Below are 21,627 nucleotides of genomic sequence, written 5' to 3'. Positions count from 1 at the left end.
AAGTGATGGGGGTAGGGGGGGGTGAGATAGGATCCCAGTGTGTCAGTGCGTCAGTTCCCCCAGCAGTCTAAGACTATAGCAGCATAACTAAGATCTAGTCCAAATCTGAGCCAGCTCTAACTATAAGCTTTATCAAAAAAGAAAGTTTGAAGCCTACTCTTAAAAGTAGAGAGGGTGTCTGCCTCCCAGACCCTGACAGGTGGACGATTTCAAAGCAGAGGGGCCTGATAACTGAAGGCTCTGCCTCCCATACTACTTTTAGAGACTTTAGGTACGATGAGCAGGCCTGCATGTTGGGAGCGTAGTGTTCTAGAGGGGTAATAAGGCCACTATGAGATGGCAGCAGTGCAATCCCTGCAGACAGCTGCACCTAACCAAAGTCTGTCCATCCATTCTTGTGTTTTCATCATGAAGACTCGAGTCAGTAAACATGAGGCGGAGCTCTCTGTATTCTAAAACATCAAACTGTACCTGACCTCCAAATCAGATTTTCAATGCCACCTTTGTCTTCTTTATATGAGCAGGTGTAACAACACTTAGCAGGAGATTGTCTGGAACAGTGGAGGACAGACATTAATTGACATGCGCTGTTTGTTCACACTTAGCATGCACCTCTCTCAGATGAAGTCCTGGATACACCGGGCCATGCCTTCACAGCATTGTGTCAATAGATCAAGCCGGAGCTGCCCTAAGACCAATTAGTGTCTATTTAGTAGAGACTGTGCAGTTAGCTAGCTTCCTTGCTTTGGAAAGAAGGAATAGTGATACAAATGTTCATAGCAGAAGACCAGATTTAGGGATTGTTCATTATTTTATTTTTTTATTGTGCAAAAAAATTTACTTTACAAAAAAAGGGTGACCAAGTGATAGTAGACATAATAACAAGTAAACAAGGCACGGATATGGAAAACAAAAAAAACAGACCAAGAAGTGATAATAATAATATGGATATAATAATAATAATAATAATAATAATAATAAAAAAAAAATAATAATAATGATAATAATAATTATTATTATAGTGATAATAATAATATAACTAATACTAATGATAGAAAATAATGACATGATAATAATCATAATGATAATGACAATAGTAATAATATTACAATGGTAATAATAAAAATAATAATAATAATAATAACAATAATAATAATAATAATAATAATTATTATTATAATAATAATAATAATAACAATAATGATAATAATAATAATAATGATAATAATAATAATAATAATGATAATAATAATAACAATAATAACAATAATGATAATAATAATAATAATAATAATGATAATAATAATAATAATGATGATGATGATGATGATAATAATAATGATAACAATAACAATAATGATAATAATATTAATAATATTAATAATACAAATAGATGAAAACCAAGGAAAAGACAAAACAAAAAAAGCAACAACAAAAAAATTAGAGATTTTTTGAATGAGTTCTGATTTTACCCTGAGAGAAAAGTATTTCTGATTCTGAAAGACCTCATGGTAAATAAAAGCACCTCTGCAGTTTGAATTATTTTAGATATTGACAATGCAACATGAGCCTGACAGGTCAGAAAAAAAAAGGCAGATCAGCTGAAAACAGGAACTGTAAAACCAAAATTCACACTTCAATGTAAGATTAATTAAAATAAGTCATTTGCATCTTTTTAATTATCAGTGTTTGTCCCACATTACAGTATGTAAAAATAAAACCAGTTCAAAATGCTTGACAGACCCTTCAGTTAAGAAGCTGTTCCCCTTTAGCGTTTTTTTTTAAAATGTTAACAGCAAAAAGAAGAAAATATCCGTCCACAGGAATGAAAAATTGCTTGTGAAAAATCTCTCCTTCAAGAAGAACAACAAGACCCAACAACCAAATCTGAGTCTCTTTGTCGCTTCCACTCCAATCATACACTCAGATGAAAACCTTCACTTCTAAGGACTGCACAGTATTCTGATCCCACTGATGAGAGAAGCCCGTGGGAAATTCACAATCCCTGCCTTTCAAGGACAACCCCCCCCCCCCCCCCCCCTCTGAACCCTCCCAGGAACACCACCTGATGTTTCATCTGCAGCTCAACCCTCTCTACACCAGCGTCAGGGGAAGGCAGGGGCAATCCACTAACGTCCATCCCCACCACTTCTCCTCTTCTCAATCACGCTGTGGCTGATAAGAACCAACATCAACCAACCACAGGCTTCCAGTGATGCATCCCCTTTAAGCTGAAGGACCTTGGTTATGTAGATTTAACGGCACCGCTGTCACATCCATCACCACGCGTACAGGCGAGGATGATGAGATTACACAAACTGCACAGATCATTGGCTCAACATAGATAAATCCAAACATTCCTGTGTTGAAGGAAGAGCATCCACAACAACAGCGACAGCCTGACTTTGTATTCTGTCACATCAGACAGCAGATCAGCGGCTGACACTTTCTGCTACTCTGTGCTGTGGACGTATTTGGGCCAGGACTCAAAACCTATCGAGATTTGACTCTCTTCCTGCTCCTGTTTGTTCATGGACAGTGTATACTCTATTGTGTATCCAATTTGTTGTCAAACACCGAAGTGAGCAAATAAAATTCTTATGAATGAATAAATTCAGTTTGTTGTTGCGATATGTTTTTTCTAACCTTTCGTTTAACTGTGAAGTCATGTTACAGGTTCAAGTTGTGTTGTGATGGAGTCCCAAACCAGTCAGAAGCCTTGTTGGACTTTTTCCCTCCAACATAACAACGTGACTGTGACAGAGGGAGGTTTGCACCTGTTAGTGTGAAGCATCGTTCAACTGAAAGCTTTTATTTTTCAGGGCAACAGAGTCTCCAGCCCTGAAAAGTAAAAGCTTTTAACTGAATGACTCCATGACAGTTTGTACCTGGATCCCTGCACTGAAGAGCAACAGACACTTTTTGTCTGCACCTTTCATACATACACATGCAGCCCAAAGCCTTTCACAAAAGAACAGGGAAACAGAAAACACCAGAGATGGGTAAAATAACAAAAGACATTATCATAAAAAGTACTTCAAAATAAAATAAAATAAATTCAGTAAAATTGGTAAAATAAGTTAGGGTACAAACATACAGTCATGGCCAAAAGTTTTGAGAATGACACAAATATTACATTTTCACAAAGTCTGCTGCTTCAGGGTTTTTAGGTGTTTTTGTCAGATGTTTCTATGGTATAATGAAATACAATTAGAAGCATTTCATAAGTATCAAAAGCTTTTATTGAGAATTACACAGAATTCATGCAATAAGTCAATATTTGCAGTGTTGACCCTTCTTTTTCAAGACCTCTGCAATTCTCCCTGGCATGCTGTCAATCAACTTCTGGACCAAATCCTGACTGATGGCAGTCCATTCTTGCATAATCAATGCTTAGAGTTTGTCAGAATTTGTGGGTTTTTGATTGTCCACCCGCCTCTTGAGGATTGACCACAAGTTCTCAATGGGATTAAGATCTGGGGAGTTTCCTGGCCAAGGGCCCAAAATCTTAATGTTTTGTTCCCCGAGCCATTTTGTTCTGACTTTTGCTTTATGGCAAGGTGCTCCATCATGCTGGAAAAGGCATTCTTCATCACCAAACTGCCCTTGGATGGTTGGGAGAAGTTGCTCTCGGAGGACGTTCTGGTACCATTCTTTATTCATGGCTGTGTTTTTAGGCAAGATTGTGAGAGAGCCCACTCCCTTGACCGAAAAGCAACCCCACACATGAATGGTCTCAGGATGCTTCACTGTTGGCAAGAGACGGGACTGATGGTAGGGCTCACCTCGTCTTCTCCGAACAAGCCTTCCTCCAGATGCCCCAAACAATCGGAAAGGGGATTCATCAGAGAAAATGACTTTACCCCAGTCCTCAGCAGTCCAGTCCCTGTACCTTCTGCAGAATATCAGTCTGTCCCTGATGTTTTTACTGGAGAGAAGTGGCTTCTTTGCTGCCCTCCTTGACACCAGGCCTTCCTCCAAAAGTCTTCGCCTCACTGTGCGTGCAGATGCACTCACACCTGCCTGCTGCCATTCCTGAGCAAGCTCTGCACTGGTGGTGGCCCGATCCCGCAGCTGTAACACCTTCAGGAGACGGTCCTGGTGCTTGCTGGACTTTCTTGGGCGCCCTGGAGCCTGTTTGGCAACAATTGAACCTCTCTCCTTGAAGTTCCTCTGAAGCAATCTTACTCGCTGCTATAAACTTCCCTGTTAGGCCCTTTTTGTGCAATGCAATGATGGCTGCACGTGTTTCCTTGCAGGTAACCATGGCTAACAGATGAGGAACAATGGTGTCATGCACCATCTTCCTTTTAAAGTGTCCAGTCACTCAATCATGACAGATTGATCGCCAGCCTTGTCCTCATCAACACCCACACCTGTGTTAATGTGTGTGACACCTGTGTGTCATTGAAATTATGTTAGCTGGTCCTTTTGTGGCAGGGCTGAAATGCAGTGGAAATGTGTTGTTGGTGATGAAGTTCATTTTCAAGGCAAAGAGGGACTTTGCAATTAATTGCAGTTGAGCTGATCACTCCTCATAACATTCTGGAGTATATGCAAATTGCCATTATAAAAACTGAAACAGCAGACTTTGTGAAAATTAATAGTTGTCATTCTCAAAACTTTTGGCCATGACTGTAGATTATATAAATAATGGACATGGTCTCTGTGACGTCACCCATCTGTTTCTGAAGCACTGTTTTGAGGCCAATCGGCAGTGGCAGCCATATTGCTGCTGTCAAGCGATTGTGACGTATAGAGGCGGGCTTTGAGCCTCCTAGCCAACAGCTACAGTGTTCCCATCTGTCAATCAAGTCAGCTGTACCTCTCATTGGAAGACTCGTAATCTAAATATCTTTGAAATTACAGCGTTATGAAAAAATTCACCCCCGTACAGTGTGTGCCGATTGAGAAGTGAGCTATCCAGACTACACTCGTCTTTAGTACCAGGCTGTAAACATGTTGATTTCTGCTGTAAAGATCCTTTTTTGAATGTATGTGTATGTGGTTTCCGGTACTTCCTGAGCAAGCCTCAAGTGGATCCTCGATGAACTGCACGAATTTCAGCACATCCGCATTGCACTCATATTTTTAGACCGGAGGTTGCCGCTTGGGTGGAAAGCTAAATTGAAAATAAATTTAACATAAAAAGATCAGATACATACAAGAAATAAACAGATAACTAAATAAGATAAATAACTGTTGTCAAAACAATGACTATAATAACGACCACAAATTAAAAGCCATATTTAGAAAGTCTTAAAGCTCCTGTGAGGAACTTTCTGTTTGTGTTGACTTTGGCGCCCCCCTATGGACTAAGTGATCTTGCTTGATTTGTCCTGTACATGTGTAAATTATGTTATCTCCTCCTGCTTTCAACTAACATGTCACTCATTAAGAATATTCACTGCAGAAAAAGGGTTTTTCTTGACGTGCTGTCAATCACCTCATCTGACACCTACCCTCTCACAGCGATTTGAGGCTTTAAAATAACAAAACAGAAATTATCAACACCTTTTCTAACAATCTTGTTTGCTTTTCTAGGTCATAAAAAAGCATCACTGTTCATTTCAGTCCATTTCATGACCACTTAAAGTCTTAAGTCTTAATTTTACTTTCAAAATAACCACACTCCATGCTTCTGTAATGCTTCTGATTGAAATTCGTACATCTGGAAAGATTTTCCATTTTGGATTTCCAGAATCAAGATTATGACTCGTAACAGCTAGAATCTGACTTTGAGCCTTAACTCTCGTTGATAAGTTGATCATAAGAATGTCATCAGGGATGAAATGCTCATTTTGAGAAATGATCAAGTCTAGCTGTTACTATTTTTCTGAGTTTTTTAAAGTTTCTTCTCTTTAAGTGGCATAAACAACACATCATTTTTCTGAGATGTCATCCTTTTGTACAGAATACCTCTTTGGATTTGTGGCTTTTATGCTGAAAGACTCAAACCTTAGATTTAATATCAAACCCAAAAGCAGTCCCCCAAAAATGTCTGAATGTATGCATAGTTTTACAAGTTCTTTTTTGCATCTTAGATTATTCCTTTCATGTCATTCAAATGTTGAAGATGTTGTGTTGAAGAAGTCATCGGCAGATAAAAGAATGACTTTTGTTTTTCAACGAAACAGAGATTTGTGAACGGGTATAATCGTCCAAATAGTGACAGATTCTGTCTGGATCCGGATCAGATATGTAACAGTAATAAGCAATATGGACGGGTTTGGACATTTAAAGCTCTTGTGGAGAGTTTTAGCTGCTCATGAAACAGACTGAAGTTAACTCTGACACCTTTTATATGAGCCCTAAAAGCAAAAAAAACCCATCATCAACAAGACGGATCATTTATAAAGTTATTTTTGATCCCTGAAACTGCTGCCAGAGGGTTAGGTGTCAGACGAAGTGATTTATAGGGATTCTGCAAAAAGAGGAGTTTGCATCAGTGAGCCATGCATTTTAATCAATCAATAGTTATTTGTACAGCGCCAAATCACAACAAATGTTATCATGAGATCCTTTTCCAAACAGAGCAGGTCTAGACTGTACCAGTAGGTCACTCAGGTCTTCTGACCAGGGCTTGCTGGTTGTCCCTCGAGCTCGTCTAAGAACAAAAGGTGACCGTGCTTTTGACGTTGTGGCACAAACATTGTGGAATGCTCTTCCTGTAAATGTTCATTCAGCTGTCTGTTGTCGCCTTTATAAAAACTTGTGAAGACACATTTATTTAAACAGGCCTTCGACTCACTGTGTCCAGACTAATGTTTTATTTATGCTATGGTCTGCTATGGTTTCTTTTAATGTGTCGGATATTTTCCTGTGAAGCACTTTGTGATTTTATTCTGTGAAAGGTGCTATACTAAATAAAATTTACTTACTTACTTACTTACTCTATGTTATATTATTAATAAAGACCCAACATCAAGACAGGATACAATCCAATCCCATCTTACAGACAGAACTCAGTCTGATCTCATCTTAATCCACCATGAGCAGAGCACTTTGCAGCATTTAGCAAGTTACAGTGGCAAGGACAAACTTCCTTTAACAGGCAGAAACCTCCAGCAGGACCAGACTCATGTTAGACACACATCTGCTGAGACTGTTCAAAAAATGGAAATGATTTTTAGTCAAGCAGCACTTCTTAGAGAGATAATGAGATAACATGTCCACAGGGGGCGCCAGAATTGACACAAACCAAAAGTTCCTCACTGGAGCTTTAAATAGGCGAAAGAACTCTCTGAATTGTCTGCGGTCGTAAAGAAAAGTTTGGAGCTAAGTCAAGACAAAGTTTTTCATTGTAACCGTGAAGTCTAAGAACAACTTGGCACGTTGATAAAGTTATTTCAGGCCAGCGTTTGATATTTACTCTCTCTCTCAGTGCCCTTCTAATTCCTGCTGTATTTCAAGCTTAAGTGGTGGACAGCTGTCTGGACGGGCAGTAAACAAACATGACACCTGTTTTGCACTTTCTTGGCTGAACTGTTGTTTGCAGGCTGGAATCATATTTGTAGAGTAAGGTGAAGGTAGGGCTGAAGTTTGATTGGCTACTGACAGCTGGCGGTGAAACTTTTAACCGTGAACCCCTACTTTAAAACACACTTCAGTCCAGCCCCTGTTCACTCAGTTCAGGAGGAAATTAATGGACCTCTGCTGATTTATTGCCCAAGTTTCCTGCAGTGTGAACATAAAAAGTGCAGACACTCTGAGGTGGGAGAGGTCTTGTATAAACAGCCTGCGGTGTGTAAAGGTATGAGTTCAGTGAAGATTTACCTATACAGCTACAAAGCAGCCATGACAAGACTGACAAGGTGGGAAATCTTAGGAACAGATTGTGCTTCTGTCGGTACATCCCTGTGGGTAAACATGGTTTAAGGATCTTCTCTGAATGTTGCTGGAGTAGCTTCAGGCTGTTCTTTTAAGAAAGCCTTGCAGATGTAGTTCAGATGGAAGAACTGTCCTCGGCGAACAACGCAGGAAAAAATACATCCACTCATAGAAAAGATGTTTTAACAGAGATTCATTGAGCGACGTGGAGTTAGAAAGAACATTCAGAGGATTTAACAACAAAAGCATCTTCTTGACCTTTTGAATATTAGATTGGCTCAATAATCTTAATTCAGGATCCACTTTTAACCTTTTCAGACTCATCTTATACGTGACACATTACACATCAGGTTAAGATTGTTCGTTTAACCTGAAACTGCTGTCAGAAATTCAGAAGGATACGTATGTTAGTCATTTGTGAGTCATCCCTGTTTGTCAAAACATAACTCATTAAATCAGAACCAGGTTAATTTCCTAATCAGGGCTGCACAATAAACTGCTAATCTATTGATATTGTCATTTGAGCATTCGCAAAACGCATCGCAAAAATCTCCAATTTAACGCAAGAAATTTGGAAATAATTGAATCCGTTCATTCAGTGTTTTCTCACTCAGCATGCACATTACCTGTTAGAGGAGGCCTGGGTGTTAGGGGCCATGATTTAACTCCCTTATGATGCAGTCCAGTGAAGATTTAGCCTATTTTAAGCCTGCTGCTGTGGACGTGCCAGACTCCAGCTTCTAGAACTACTACTATCCTCTCTCTCTCTTCATCTCCCTCTATCCCTCTCTCCATCTCGGTCTCAGCAGATGTGTGTCTAACATGAGCCTGGTCCTGCTGGAGGTTTCTGCCTGTTAAAGGAAGTTTGTCCTTGCCACTGTAACTTGCTAAATGCTGCAGAGTGCTCTGCTCATGGGGGATTAAGATGAGATCAGACTGAGTCCTGTCTGTAAGATGGGACTGGATCTGATCCTGTCTTGAAGTTGGATCTTTGTTAATAACAGAACATAGAGTACGGTCTAGGTCTAGACCTGCTCTGTTTATAAAGAGTCTTCAGATTACGTTTGTTGTGACTATACAAACAAAGCGAGAATTGAAGCCAATGTGGAAGTGTTAAAAACTGCAGTTCATGGAGTGTCTACTTGAGGCTGGCCCCGGAAGTACCAGAAACCACATACACACCAATTCAAAAAGCAGATCTTTATAGTAGAAATAAACATGTTTACTCTCTGGTACAAAAAATGAGTGTAGTCTGGTTAGCTCATTCTTCATCGGTACACATTTTACAGGGTGTGAATTTTTTCATAATTTCTGGGATATTAAGATTACAAGTTTTCCATTACCAGAGGCACAGCTGACTTGATTGACAGGCGGGAACACTGCAGCTGTTGGCGAGGAGGCTCAAAGCCCGCCTCTTTACCTCACACAAGCTCGACAGCAGTTATGTTGAGTTCAACATTTCCAATATGGCTCCCGCCGACGATTGGCCTCAAAACAGCTCTTCAGAAACAGATGGGTGACGTCATGGATACTATGTCCATTATTTATACAGTCTATGATGGAACCCTAAACCAGACAAAAACAATGAAGCAGTCCTCATAAAGAACTGTGAGTCCTCCTCTCCAGCTTCTGAGTGCAAGTCCGTGTTGGAGTCCAGGTCCGTGGCACCAGAGCTAGAGTCACAGTTAAATCTCAAGTCATGACAATCAGGATCACAGTCAGACTCAAGTCCAAGTCCTGGATTAGAGCACTACAACAGTGGATGGTAGCATCCTGATAAAATCCTGGCTTCTGTTTCTTTGGACATGTTTCCCTCTGTTTAATGCACATATCCAGTAAACTGATGAATGCAGTGTTTCACTTTGTTATCAGTTAAAAGATGATTTTAATTGGCTGTACAGATCTTCAGTAGACAGCCCTTGCAGACCTGCACCCAGTAAACACTCTCTCCTGTGTATCAGCACACACTAAAGGCTTCATGAGGAGCCAGGTATGATGAAGGATTGTTTAAGGACACATCACTGGCCGAGCTTGATAAGAAAAATAAAACAGCTATTGAAATGATGACTTGGCCCAACATGTGAGGAGTGATCTGGAACCTAATGCTGGCTCCCCATCTGCAGGTTTAGTGGGCTCTAATAGTTTATTACATGAGATGGCAGCTGTGAGTAATGAATCGTACCTTGTTTCTTGCAGCTTAGATAAACTGCTGGATTCGGGCTTGTATACTGGGGAGATAACAGAGCTGTCAGGAGGCCCAGGAAGTGGAAAATCTCAGGTGAACATTTCCTCCCTTCTCTCTCCATCACTGATAATTTCTGCCTCATGAATCCTCCCCTCTTAAACTAATCTCTTCTTCTACAGAATAAGAAATTGCTCTCCAGGTGAAATCATACTCATCAGAGTTACTGTTTAGCACACACACAGATCATCAATGCAAGAATAAAGCACTCTCTGCCCTCGCTGTTGTCTTCTAGGTGTGTTTTGGTGTTGCTGCGCACATTTCCTACCACCTGAAGCAGAGTGTGATATTCATCGATACAACAGGAGGGTTCACTGCCAGTCGCTTGCTTCAGATGCTACAAACTGAGACGAGTAACACAGAGGAGCAGGTGGGGTGTCAGGGTTTGAATTGTAAACAGATATTACATGATGTGTGATATAAAAACAACGTCAAACACCTAAGTGTCCTTTCACAGATGGAAGCTCTTCAGAGGATCCACGTCTTTCGTTTGTTTGACGTCCACGCTCTGCTCGACTGTCTGTACGGTCTGCGCGGCGGCGGGCTTCAGCAGGTTTGTTTACAGTCCTGTTCTTATTCCTAAAATACACCAGCCACCCGTCTGTACCTGGGGAACCTTTGTGAAGGACAGATCTAAATTTGAGCAATCTAATTTTTGTCATATTTCACATTAGAAGTCCGTCGGCGGTGGATCTGTCAAGGCGGTGATCGTGGACTCGGTGTCAGCTGTTATCTCTCCTCTACTGGGAGGCAAACAGAATGAAGGTGATATCTCTTTCTGCTAGTCCATCATAGTCCATCATGCCTGCGGCTGTGTTTACACCTGAGCCTGGAAACTCCAAGTGCCTGTCGACAATCTGCAAAATAAGTGTCAACATCAGGGATCTCACATATTAGAGACATGACATCTCAGTTAATTCAAGTCAGAAGAAAGTGTGGGGAAAAACACAGAGAAGTTTGTGCTGTCATGTGAAACCCCAAAACCTCCCAGTTAATGTGTCACATTTCTCCTGACACGTATAAAAACTGATGTTTTAATAAACTTTGGCAGTTCTGCAACTCCAGTCTGCCTTTTTGAGATCGGAATAAAATTTACTTTAAATTCAGGTGAACTTTATTCAACTGTTTTGTCAAGATAAGATATTTATTGATCCCCGGAGGTAAATTTGGTTGTTGCAGCAACCCAGACATAAGTACAATCAAGAATATGTTTAAATAAGTCAAAATAAAAATAGATAAATAAAGAAAGAATACAAATTTAAGATATATACAAATGGTTTAAATAGTGGTAATTACAGGCAGTATTAGTGGTCAGCGTGGTGCAGTCTGTGGCCTCCATTGCTGTTTGATGGCGGTGGGCACAAAGGAGCGCCTGAAGGGTTCAGTTTTGCCCCGTGGTGGGATGATACGTTGACTGAACGAGCTCCCCATCAGCCACAGCTCATCATGGAGAGGGTGAGAGGGGTTGTCCAGGATGGCTCGTAAGTTTGTCAGTCATCCTCCTCTCAGCCACTGACTCCAGACTGTCCAGTTCTAGACCAATCACAGAGCGGGCCTTCTTTACCAGCTTGTTGAGCTTGCTGGCCTCACCCGTCTTGATACCTCCACCCCAGCACGCCACAGCAAAGAAGAGAGAACTGGCCACCACAGACTGATAGAAGGTCTTCAGAAACCTGCTGCAGACACTGAAGGATTTGAGTCTCCTCAGGAAGAACAGTCTGCTCAACAGACTCAACCTGAACTAAAATAAAGGCTGCAGCAATTTAACAAGTACAAAATAAATACATATTTAAAGAGATATTTTTCTGGCTTTAATGCCTTTATTGAGAGAGGATAGGACAGTGCGCATAGCAGGAAACCAGGAAAGAGAGAGTGGGGAGTGGGGTTGCAAGTTGAAGGATGCTTCAGGGCTTGAGTCCACCGACAGAGTTTTTGTATAGCAGCGATTTTTCATACAAAACAAAAAGCAGTTCTGTGTTTGCAGCACTCAGCCGTGTACTCAGCATCAGCTGTTTTCCGTCGCTGTACGCACAGGGATCTTAGTTGAAAATATTTCAAATTTTAGAACACTGCCGGAACAATATCACTTCTCCATAATCGACCAATCAAAATTAAGCAGGGGCGGGACCTTGTCAAAATCAAAGGTGGAGGAGAAGAGGGTTTTTTGAGGATACGATTTCCAGGTCTAGAGCTGCTTGCTTGTTCTAGGTCATGTTTTCCTTCCTTTGTTTTTTCATTTTCTTTTTTAAAAACTACTCTTCAATAAAAGCTAATTTGTAGTACACTGTACTGAGCAATTTGGAACAGACTCAATGGTCACTACAAAGGTGAGAGGAAGTGCTACGGTACACCTTTCTTAACCTAGCAACATTGAGCTCCGGTGAGAAGCACGCTGCTAGGATATATCAGAATCAGAAATACTTTATTTATCCTGGGGAGGGAATTTGGTCATCAAAGAGCTCTTATAAACAGTATGTAAGAAAGTTAGATATTAATAGAATAAAATAACATATAAATAAAATAAAATAAAATAATACTAAAGTAGAAGTGCAGAGTAGTTAGAATTATCTATGTACAAAAGCGCTGGGAATGAAGAAGATATATACAAGGATGTTAAATGACAGTGATATTGCACAGAGTACAGGTTATTGTTCTGTGATCCGAGGGAGGAGTTGTAGAGTCTGATGGCCACAGGCAGGAATGACTTCCTGTGGCGTTCTGTGGTGCATTGTAGGGGGATGAGTCTCTTACTGAATGTGCTTCTGTGATTCACCAGCACATTGTAGAGAGGGTGCTGGCTGTTGTCCTTGATGGCGTGGAGTCCTCTTCTCTGTCACCACCGTCAGAGAGTCAAGCTCCACCCCAACAACATCACTGGCCTTACAGATGAGTTTACTCATGTTACTCTGTTTGCATCCGCTACCCTCAGCTTGCTGCCCCAGCACACTACAGCAAACAGGATAGCACTGGCCGCCACAGACTCATAGAACATCCTCAGCATCGTCCTGCAGATGTTGAAGGACATCTCAGCCTCCTCAGGAAGTAAAGGTGGCTCAGGCCCTTCTTTTAGACGGCTTCGGTGTTCCTGCTCCAGTCCAGTTTTAACATTGTTGATTGACACAGGCCCTTATAATAATGCATATTTGGTGATTTGTTGCAGTTAATTTGTTTATTGGCTCTCTTGTTTTACCAAGCAGGGAAAGGAATCTTTATTATAAACAACATAACTTGAATATTTCAAACTTGTCATTACATTATCTTTAAATCAAAAAGTGCAATCATACAGATTTATAGAAAACAACCTCTAAGAAAAGCTGCTGCATATAACATGAAAACAACAAACAACAACAATAACCTGACAACATGGTTCAACAAAAACAACATCAGAGAAAATTGTTGCTAGTTTTCCCTCCTTGCTAGTTTTGTATATCTGTTTGGAACGTGTCAGATAACCTGTGTGTCACTGAGCTTTTTGATAATTAAAACACTGATATTTTCCTTCACTTTAATTAAAACACCCAGCACACCGTTTCTCAGGGAGTCTGGTGCCCTCACATGTGGTGTCAGAGTCGTGTTGAACCAGCAGCCTCTTCTTTAAATTAATGCCAGACGCTGTTTTAGCTAATTAGATTCAAGAAAAACTGCAAAACAAAATCAAGAGATCGTTTAAAAAACATACTTTACACTATCATATTAAAGTTATTCCAGCTCCTCCTGTGGGGTCTGTCTCTGTCTTTGGTAAATTTCAGGGGGACTAGTCTATTATTTACACCGTGTACCGGAGTCAAGGACTGACTGACATTGTCATCCCAGAGCTGCTCCGCTGCGTGGCTGTAGTCAGTCATAGGAATATTAAAGACTATAAACATCACAACAGCCCTCTGCAGCCAGACTTACTCACTGTTGACTTTCTTATTAAACACCATCAAAAGACATTAAGAGTATTCAGCCCACGAAAAGACTCTCTACAACTTTGCTGTGCCTGCAGGCATGTCCTTGATGATACAAGTGGCAGGGGTTCTGAAGACGATGGCAAAGGACTTCAACATCGCTGCTTTGGTAAGGAAGACAGTCTTTGACGTGTGCTGCTCGAAATGCAAGATGCATTACCGCTGTCACTTTAAAATCCACACAAACCCTTTCACACCTCCTCTTGTTATTTCTGAGGGGCCTGAAGTGAACACTAAAGATTGTTTTCAGGGTTAACAAATCGAAATAAAGCAGGTTAATAATTTCTGACAATGAAAGATGTAAAAAAAAAGATGTATTTGTTATTTCAGGCGAATGACTGCAGGACGTAATTATGTAAAACATGAACTAATCACTTTAAAAAGCATTCAGCAAAGAAAATGTGCCTTCACCTCTAATCATCAAGTTATTTAAAGTGAGATAAAGATAATTTGATTAGCTCTTTGATGGTCCTACTTGATTAAAAGTGGAACAATCTCGCTGTCCCACTTAATTTATTGTTCTTTCTTCTGAGGCTTGTCTCCTGCGAGCTCTTATTAAACTATAAAACAGAATGAAGACTCGGTGTTCTAACCCTCTGAGAGAAAATAAACTCAAAACTGAAGATGAAGATGAAGATGATGATGATGATGATGATGATGATGATGATGATGTCTGGGCCTGCAGGTTACAAACTATGTTACGAGAAGCTTCAGTGGGGACGTGCAGCCGGGCCTCGGCGTGTCCTGGAGTCACATCCCCAGAACCAGACTTCTGCTGGAGCGGGTGGAGAAGGGGGTTGGTGTGTTCAACCCCTCCAGTCTTCGCTCTGCAACACTGATCAAGTCTTCCAGACAGGTACGGCTCACAACATTGACTTGCACATCATCCAGCTGGGTATTGATCCTTGATCCTGTCAGAGGGTTTTGGTTGTTAAATAGAGGCTCTGAAGTGGAGTGTACTCTTCGCTGAGTTGATGATAAAAGCTCTATTATGTATTTAAAAGCATCTTTCAGTCACAGATTCATGAGAGAAGCAAGGACTCTCAGCTGTTTGCCCATAAACCCTTGTGTCATGTATGGACTATAACACGGGACTACCACCAGATCTGTATCCGCTCCTGATCCACTGCGGTCCAGCTCCGTGCTCTCGTCTGTCAACACTCACCGGTTGCTTTTTCAGAACGCAGCACGGAGCAGGACCGCCGGACCACTGGAGACGTGGCCAGTTTTCCCACGGGAATTACTGAATCAAGGATTCTGCTCTTCCTCTCCTCATCCATGTTGTCTTTCTGGTCCTCTGAAAACCTCTGACCTGTTGACTCCAGGCCTGGCTCCGCTCATCATGACAGTTTGTTGTTGTAGTTAAGTGAAATACGATCTGGTGATAACACAGAGTGTTTTATTCTGAAAATTAACTGGATGTTTTCATTTTGTTTTGGTGCCTGACTTCCTGTCCCGCTCCATCTGCTCTGTTGAGATTGATGCGTCGTGCTCCGGCATCCGGCAAAATTAGAAGTCTTGTGAATCTGATCCGTTGCGTTCCGACCTGCCAGATCAGAGCTGAACGCAATGGAGCGGATCCAGTGGAAGTTAACAGATTGACTAGGATAGAAACCTATAAGATCCGGTACCATGTGAAAGAAAGTTAAACTAAAGAAATCAACCCTGTCAAACTTCAGAGTCCTTTGGTTATCTTGTTATCGAAGAAGTTCACAGTCATCTGTCTGGCTGCTATTTGCAGCAGTGATACGGCTCATTGTAGACTACAGAGATAATTACTGCTCATCAAAGCTCTCTTTTCAGTCTGTTCTTCAAATGGTTTCCTTTTCTCTCCTTCAAAGCTCCCATCAAAGCCGCCTTACATTCTGTGAGTGAAGTTAACTGTGAGTTCTTTATACTGAACTTAAATGAAGACCTTTCCAGCAGTTTTACCAAAAACCCACTTTAAGATACGCACAGACTTTAATGCTGTTATTCAAGTCTTATATCTTATATTCACATTTGATTCTCTTGGATTTCATTAAAAATGCAGCAACGGTCTCTTGAGTGGAGTAACCCATCCCCATGAACGAGAAGTTGTTCTTTTTACAGTCATTAAATCATGAAATGAGGCAGGAAAGAACTGGACTGTTCCAACATGTCACAGTTTTAATGACAATAAAAGACAACGTGATGGGTAACATAACTTTTAAGTTATATTTTTGCCTTTATTGATAGGACAGCTGTAGATAGACAGGAAATGTGGAGGAAGACATGCAGCAAATGGTCGCGGCCTGGACTCAAACCGACGAACGCTGCAACGAGGACTATACTCTCTGTACAGTGGGGCAAAAAAGTATTTAGTCAGCCACTGATTTTGCAAGTTCTCCTACTTAGAAAGATGAGAGAGGTCTGTAATTTTCATCAGGGGTACACTTCAACTATGAGAGTCAAAATGAGAAAAAACATCCAGGAAATCACATTGTAGAATTTTTAAAGAATTCATTTGTAAATTATGGTGGAAAATAAGTATTTGGTCACCCGTAAACAAGCAAGATTTCTGTCTCTCACAGACCTGTAACTTCTTCTTTAAGAAGCTCTTCTGTCCTCCACTTGTTACCTGTATTAATGGCACCTGTTTGAACTCGTTATCTGTATAAGAGACACCTGTCCACATCCTCAAACAGTCAGACTCCAAACTCAACCATGGCCAAGACCAAAGACCTGTCCAAGGACACCAGGAAGAAAATTGTGGACCTGCACCAGACTGGGAAGAGTGAATCTACAATAGGCAAGCAGGTTAGTGTGAATAAATCAACTGTGGGAGCAATTGTAAGAAAATGGAAGACATACAAGACCATTGATAATCTCCCTCGATCTGGGCCCCCACGCAAGATCTCATCCCGTGGGGTCTGCAATGATCATGAGAACGGTGAGCAAAAATCCCAGAACTACACGGAGGGACCTGATGAATGACCTGCAGAGAGCTGGGACCAAAGTAACAAAGGCTACCATCAGTAACACACTACGCAGAGAGGGACTCAAATCCTGCAGCGCCAGGCGTGTCCCCCTGCTTAAGCCAGTACATGTCCAGGCCCGTCTGAAGTTTGCCAGAGAGCATATGGATGATCCAGAAGAGGAGTGGGAGAATATCATGTGGTCAGATGAAACCAAAATAGAACTTTTTGGTAAAAACTCAACTCGTCGTGTTTGGAGGAAGAAGAATGCTGAGTTGCATCCCAAGAACACCATACCTACTGTGAAGCATGGGGGGGAAACCTCATGCTTTGGGGCTGTTTTTCTGCAAAGGGGACAGGACGACTGATCCGTGTTAAGGGAAGAATGAACGGGGCCATGTATTCTGAGATTTTAAGCCAAAACCTCCTTCCATCAGTGAGAGCATTGAAGATGGAACGTGGCTGGGTCTTCCAGCATGACAATGATCCCAAACACACCGCTTGGGCAACGTGCTCTGTAAAAAGCATTTCAAGGTCCTGGAGTGGCCTAGCCAGTCTCCAGACCTCAACCCCATAGAAAATTTGTGGAGGGAGTTGAAAGTCTGTGTTGCCCAGCGACAGCCCCAAAACATCACTGCTCTAGAGGAGATCTGCATGGAGGAATGGGCCAAAATACCAGCTACAGTGTGTGCAAACCTGGTGAAACTTACAGGAAACATTTGACCTCTGTCATTGCCAACAAAGGTTATGTTACAAAGTATTGAGTTGAACTTTTGTTATTGACCAAATACTTATTTTCAACCATGATTTACAAATAAATTCTTTAAAAATCCTACAATGTGATTTCCTGGATTTTTTTGTCTCATTTTGTCTCTAATAGTTGAAGTGTACCTCTGATGAAAATTACAGACCTCATCTTTCTAAGTGGGAGAACTTGCAAAATCAGTGGCTGACTACTGTATGTGGGGTGCTTAGACCGCTCAGCCACCAGCGCCCCTGTATTTCCTTTTTTTAATAGAATACAGAAAAAGGATGTACAAAGGTGTACACCATATCTGTGGGAAAGGTACATATATGTACCTGATTAGTCACTGTGGAGCTATAAGTCCCAATCATACACACTACCAGTCAAAAGTTTGGAAACACCTTCTCATTCAAGGGTTTGTATTTATTTTAATTATTGTAAACACTGTAGATTAATACCACCGACATCTAAACCTTGAAAGAACATATATGGAATTATTGAATGAACCAAAAAGTGTTAAACAAAGCAGAATATGTTTTATATTTTAGATTCTGTAAAGTAGCCCCCTTTTTCCTTCATGACAGCTTTGCACACTCTTGGTATTCTCTCAGTCTGCTTCATGAAGTGGTCTCCTGGAATGGTTTCTAATGAACATGAGCCTTGTCAAGAGTTCATTTGTAGAATGACTTGCCTTCTTAATGTGTTTGAGACCATCAGTTGTGTTGTTCAGAGGTAGGGTTAGTACACAATGGCTAGCCCTATTTGACTACTGTTGTAATCCAGATTATGGCAAAACCAGATTATTTCATAGTTTTGATGTCTTCAGTATTAATCTACAATGTTGAAAATAATTAAAATAAATAAAAACCATTGAATGAGAAGGTGTCCAAACTTTTGACTGGTAGTGTATATCTTAATATAATTTAAAAACAATTGCTAAACACGACTATACACTAAACCTTCCTGAGGTCTTAGAATAAAAGTTGTTGTCTTTATGTTTTGTCTTTGAATTCTTTTGATGTATCTCTAAAATAATGGGAGCCTGAAATGACTGTTCTGTCTTCAAACTGTTATTCATTCTGTGTTACATTCTTCCTCTCATAAATAACCGTCTACAGAAGCCTCAATTATACATCGTCTGTTTGAGATTATTCCAACGGCTCAACAGATTGAGCAAAGAATTGTTTAGACAAAGCACATACATAATGGAAATTAATGTTTTAGATTGAAGCCGAGGTTTGTGTGTGTGTGTGTGTGTGTGTGTGTGTGTGTGTGTGTGTGTGTGTGTGTGTGTGTGTGTGTGTGTGTGTGTGTGTGTGTGTGTGTGTGTGTGTGTGTGTGTGTGTGTGTGTGTGTGTGTGTGTGTGTGTGTGAGTCTGTGCTTGTGTGTATTGAAGTTTTTTAATTAGTTAATCAACACTTTTCATCTGCTCTGCTCCTCAGCCTTGTCACATCAAAGAAGAGTTCGACTTGCAGTGGTGGAGTCGCTCTAAAGGCTCAACGTCCTCAGGAAAGAGGAAACTAGATGAGATGGATTCCTGATGACACAAACTCTAATCCTCTGCCCGAACTTGTCATCAAAGGTGTGTGGATGTATGTGTCTCTGAAGTGTCTACATTTTGATTGCTCCTCCTCTGATTGCACACAAAACTATGCATATAATTGCATAGTTCCAACTTTGGCTCTATTTTTTTGAGTCTAAATGAGGATACGTTTTGAAAACACTCTGGCAGATTGTAACCTGCAGCCAAATCAGGCCTAATCAAAGTATGTCTGTAGGAGGAGCTTTTCTTTGCCATGCTAAGTGTCCAACGACTCTTTGGACAAGATCCCTATAAGGAAAGACGTTTTTGTTGAGGAGTGAGATACTTTTTTCAGGATTATTTTCTGAGCTTTGTGTGCCTTTATTCAGAGGATGGGACAGAGGATAAGGGAGAGTGGGGTTCACATGCAACAACGTGGGAATGAAACCCCGGGTGTAAGGCTTTAGCCTCAGTACTGTAGTGTAGTTTAACCACTGAGCTTTTCTGAAACCAGCAAAATATACTTCTCACTCTTTGAAGCTTCATTCACACAGAATCCCTGTCATTTTACCAAACAGAAAACTGAAGTGATATGATGAGTATTTGGGAGTTGCTGGTCTCCTGTTTGTTTGTTTTAGTTTTTTCTCATGGTGTATGATTCAATACTCATTAGTGATGTAAGGATATATCACAAGACAGTAAAAAAATCAATAAAAATAAAGGTGGATTGTTCAACATCATGAAGTCTCTTGTCTGCTCTCTCATCACTAGCTGAGTTGAGCAGAACAGACATGAGGGCGGTAGGTTAAGACCAATCAGTTCAGGGTGCACCTTTGTGTTTACAGTCTGAGGTATGGCAGCATTTTGGCTTTCCCTGATTTTCCTGAAGAAAAAAAATGTAAATTCAAAACCAGGAGGATAATCTGCACTTTAGTTTATTTAAAGAGATTTACCTTAAAGCTGCTGTGAGGAACTTTTGTTTTGTATCGTTTTTGGAGCCCCCTTGTGGACAAAGTGATACCTCTTATCTCTAGTCCTATACATGCAAAAGTAGTGTTTTCAACAACATCCTCACCCTGTTGCCTTTTAACAGTCAACTTTATCAGGCAATGTGATTATTTACCATGAAAACAGTCAAATAAAGGCTGTTTCTGAAGTGAGATGTCCATCATCTGGTCTGACACCTACCCCCTCAGGGCGATTTCAGGTATTAAAAATGTCAACAGAGAAGGTGTCAGTATTGTTGTGGATGGTCTCGTTTTCTATTGAAGGTCATAAAGAGGCATCAGTATCATTTTCAGTCTGTTTCTCAGCCAGTTCAAAACTCCTCACAGGGCCTTTAACTGTTTTAATATTTAATACTTTCATTTGGGAATCCTTCACTTTCCGGTCTAAAAATAGGAGTCCAATGCGGAAGTGTTTAAAGCTGCAGTTCATCAAGGATCCACTTGAGGCTGGCTCCGGAAGTACCAGAAGTCACATACACATGAATGGGAAAAAGACGATCTTTACAGCATTAATAAACACGATTACAGCCTGGTACAAAAGACGAGTGTAGTCTGAATAGCTCATTTCTCGATGTCCTCTCACTGTGAGGGGGGGGGGGGGGGGGGGGGGGGATTTTTTTCTAACACGGCAATTTCTAAGATATTGAGATTACTAGTCTTCCAATGAGAGACACAGCTGCCTGCAGGAACACTGCAGCTGTTGGCTAGGAGGCTCAAAGCCCGCCTCTTTACGTCACAATCACTTGACAGAAGCAATATGGCTGCCGTCGACGATTGGCTTTAAAACAGCTCTTCAGAAACAGATGGGTGTCATCACTGAACCTGCGTCCATATTTTATACAGTCTATGATTACAACACACCTTAAAAATGAAAAAGGATTACTTTGTTTACAAAGAAATATAAGACAAAAAATATATAATATATATATCTGAGAATTGAAATAAAATAATAGTTATTTGAATTTTGAGTTCAATCCAGTTTTCTTTAAAAGTCCCAATATCGGGTATCGAACCGAATCGTACGTTGAGTGTATCTTACATCCCTAATACTTATTGACCTTAAACATTTAAATACCATAGTCATATTAACTCACTATTTGAAACATAAAGGTTCCACTAAAGCACAGACATCCAAGTCAGGGGTAAACCAGCAACTCCACTTAAGGGAATAGAGCCTTGTGCCTTCAGAGAACTGTGCCATGACTTTTTCTGTTTTAGGAAAGAGACCTTACATAGGAAGAGTCCATCTCTGTTAGCATGCTCTCTGTAAAAGGAACACTCAATAATAACATTATGAGCCTGTTAGTGGCAACATCAAGCTCTTTTGGAGGGCATGCTTTGATTAGACACAATTTGCCCCATGGTCATGTGGGAACCATTAGAGGCTGGATCCG

At 40.8% G+C, this 21,627-nt stretch overlaps 1 protein-coding gene across 4 annotated transcripts in view; it reads left to right on the top strand.

Moving 5' to 3' along the window:
- rad51d (RAD51 paralog D) overlaps nucleotides 1-21,627 on the top strand; it is a 42,179-nt gene that overhangs the window by 17,564 nt on the left and 2,988 nt on the right. For 3 of the 4 annotated variants that reach the window (XM_034683208.1, XM_034683207.1, XM_034683209.1), the window contains 7 exons: nucleotides 10,027-10,108; nucleotides 10,308-10,442; nucleotides 10,530-10,625; nucleotides 10,747-10,837; nucleotides 14,061-14,131; nucleotides 14,708-14,878; nucleotides 19,147-19,286. In XM_034683208.1, the coding sequence (XP_034539099.1) occupies nucleotides 10,027-10,108; nucleotides 10,308-10,442; nucleotides 10,530-10,625; nucleotides 10,747-10,837; nucleotides 14,061-14,131; nucleotides 14,708-14,878; nucleotides 19,147-19,245 (745 nt within the window). In that variant the 3' untranslated portion in view covers nucleotides 19,246-19,286. Of the gene's footprint in view, nucleotides 1-10,026; nucleotides 10,109-10,307; nucleotides 10,443-10,529; nucleotides 10,626-10,746; nucleotides 10,838-14,060; nucleotides 14,132-14,707; nucleotides 14,879-19,146; nucleotides 19,297-21,627 lie in introns of all 4 variants that reach the window. The other variant, XR_004631225.1, reaches the window with a different exon arrangement.

Source organism: Notolabrus celidotus, chromosome 5 (genome assembly GCF_009762535.1).
Source record: "Notolabrus celidotus isolate fNotCel1 chromosome 5, fNotCel1.pri, whole genome shotgun sequence".
NCBI classification, from domain to species: domain Eukaryota; kingdom Metazoa; phylum Chordata; class Actinopteri; order Labriformes; family Labridae; genus Notolabrus; species Notolabrus celidotus.
This window is presented reverse-complemented; position numbering and strand designations above follow the sequence as displayed.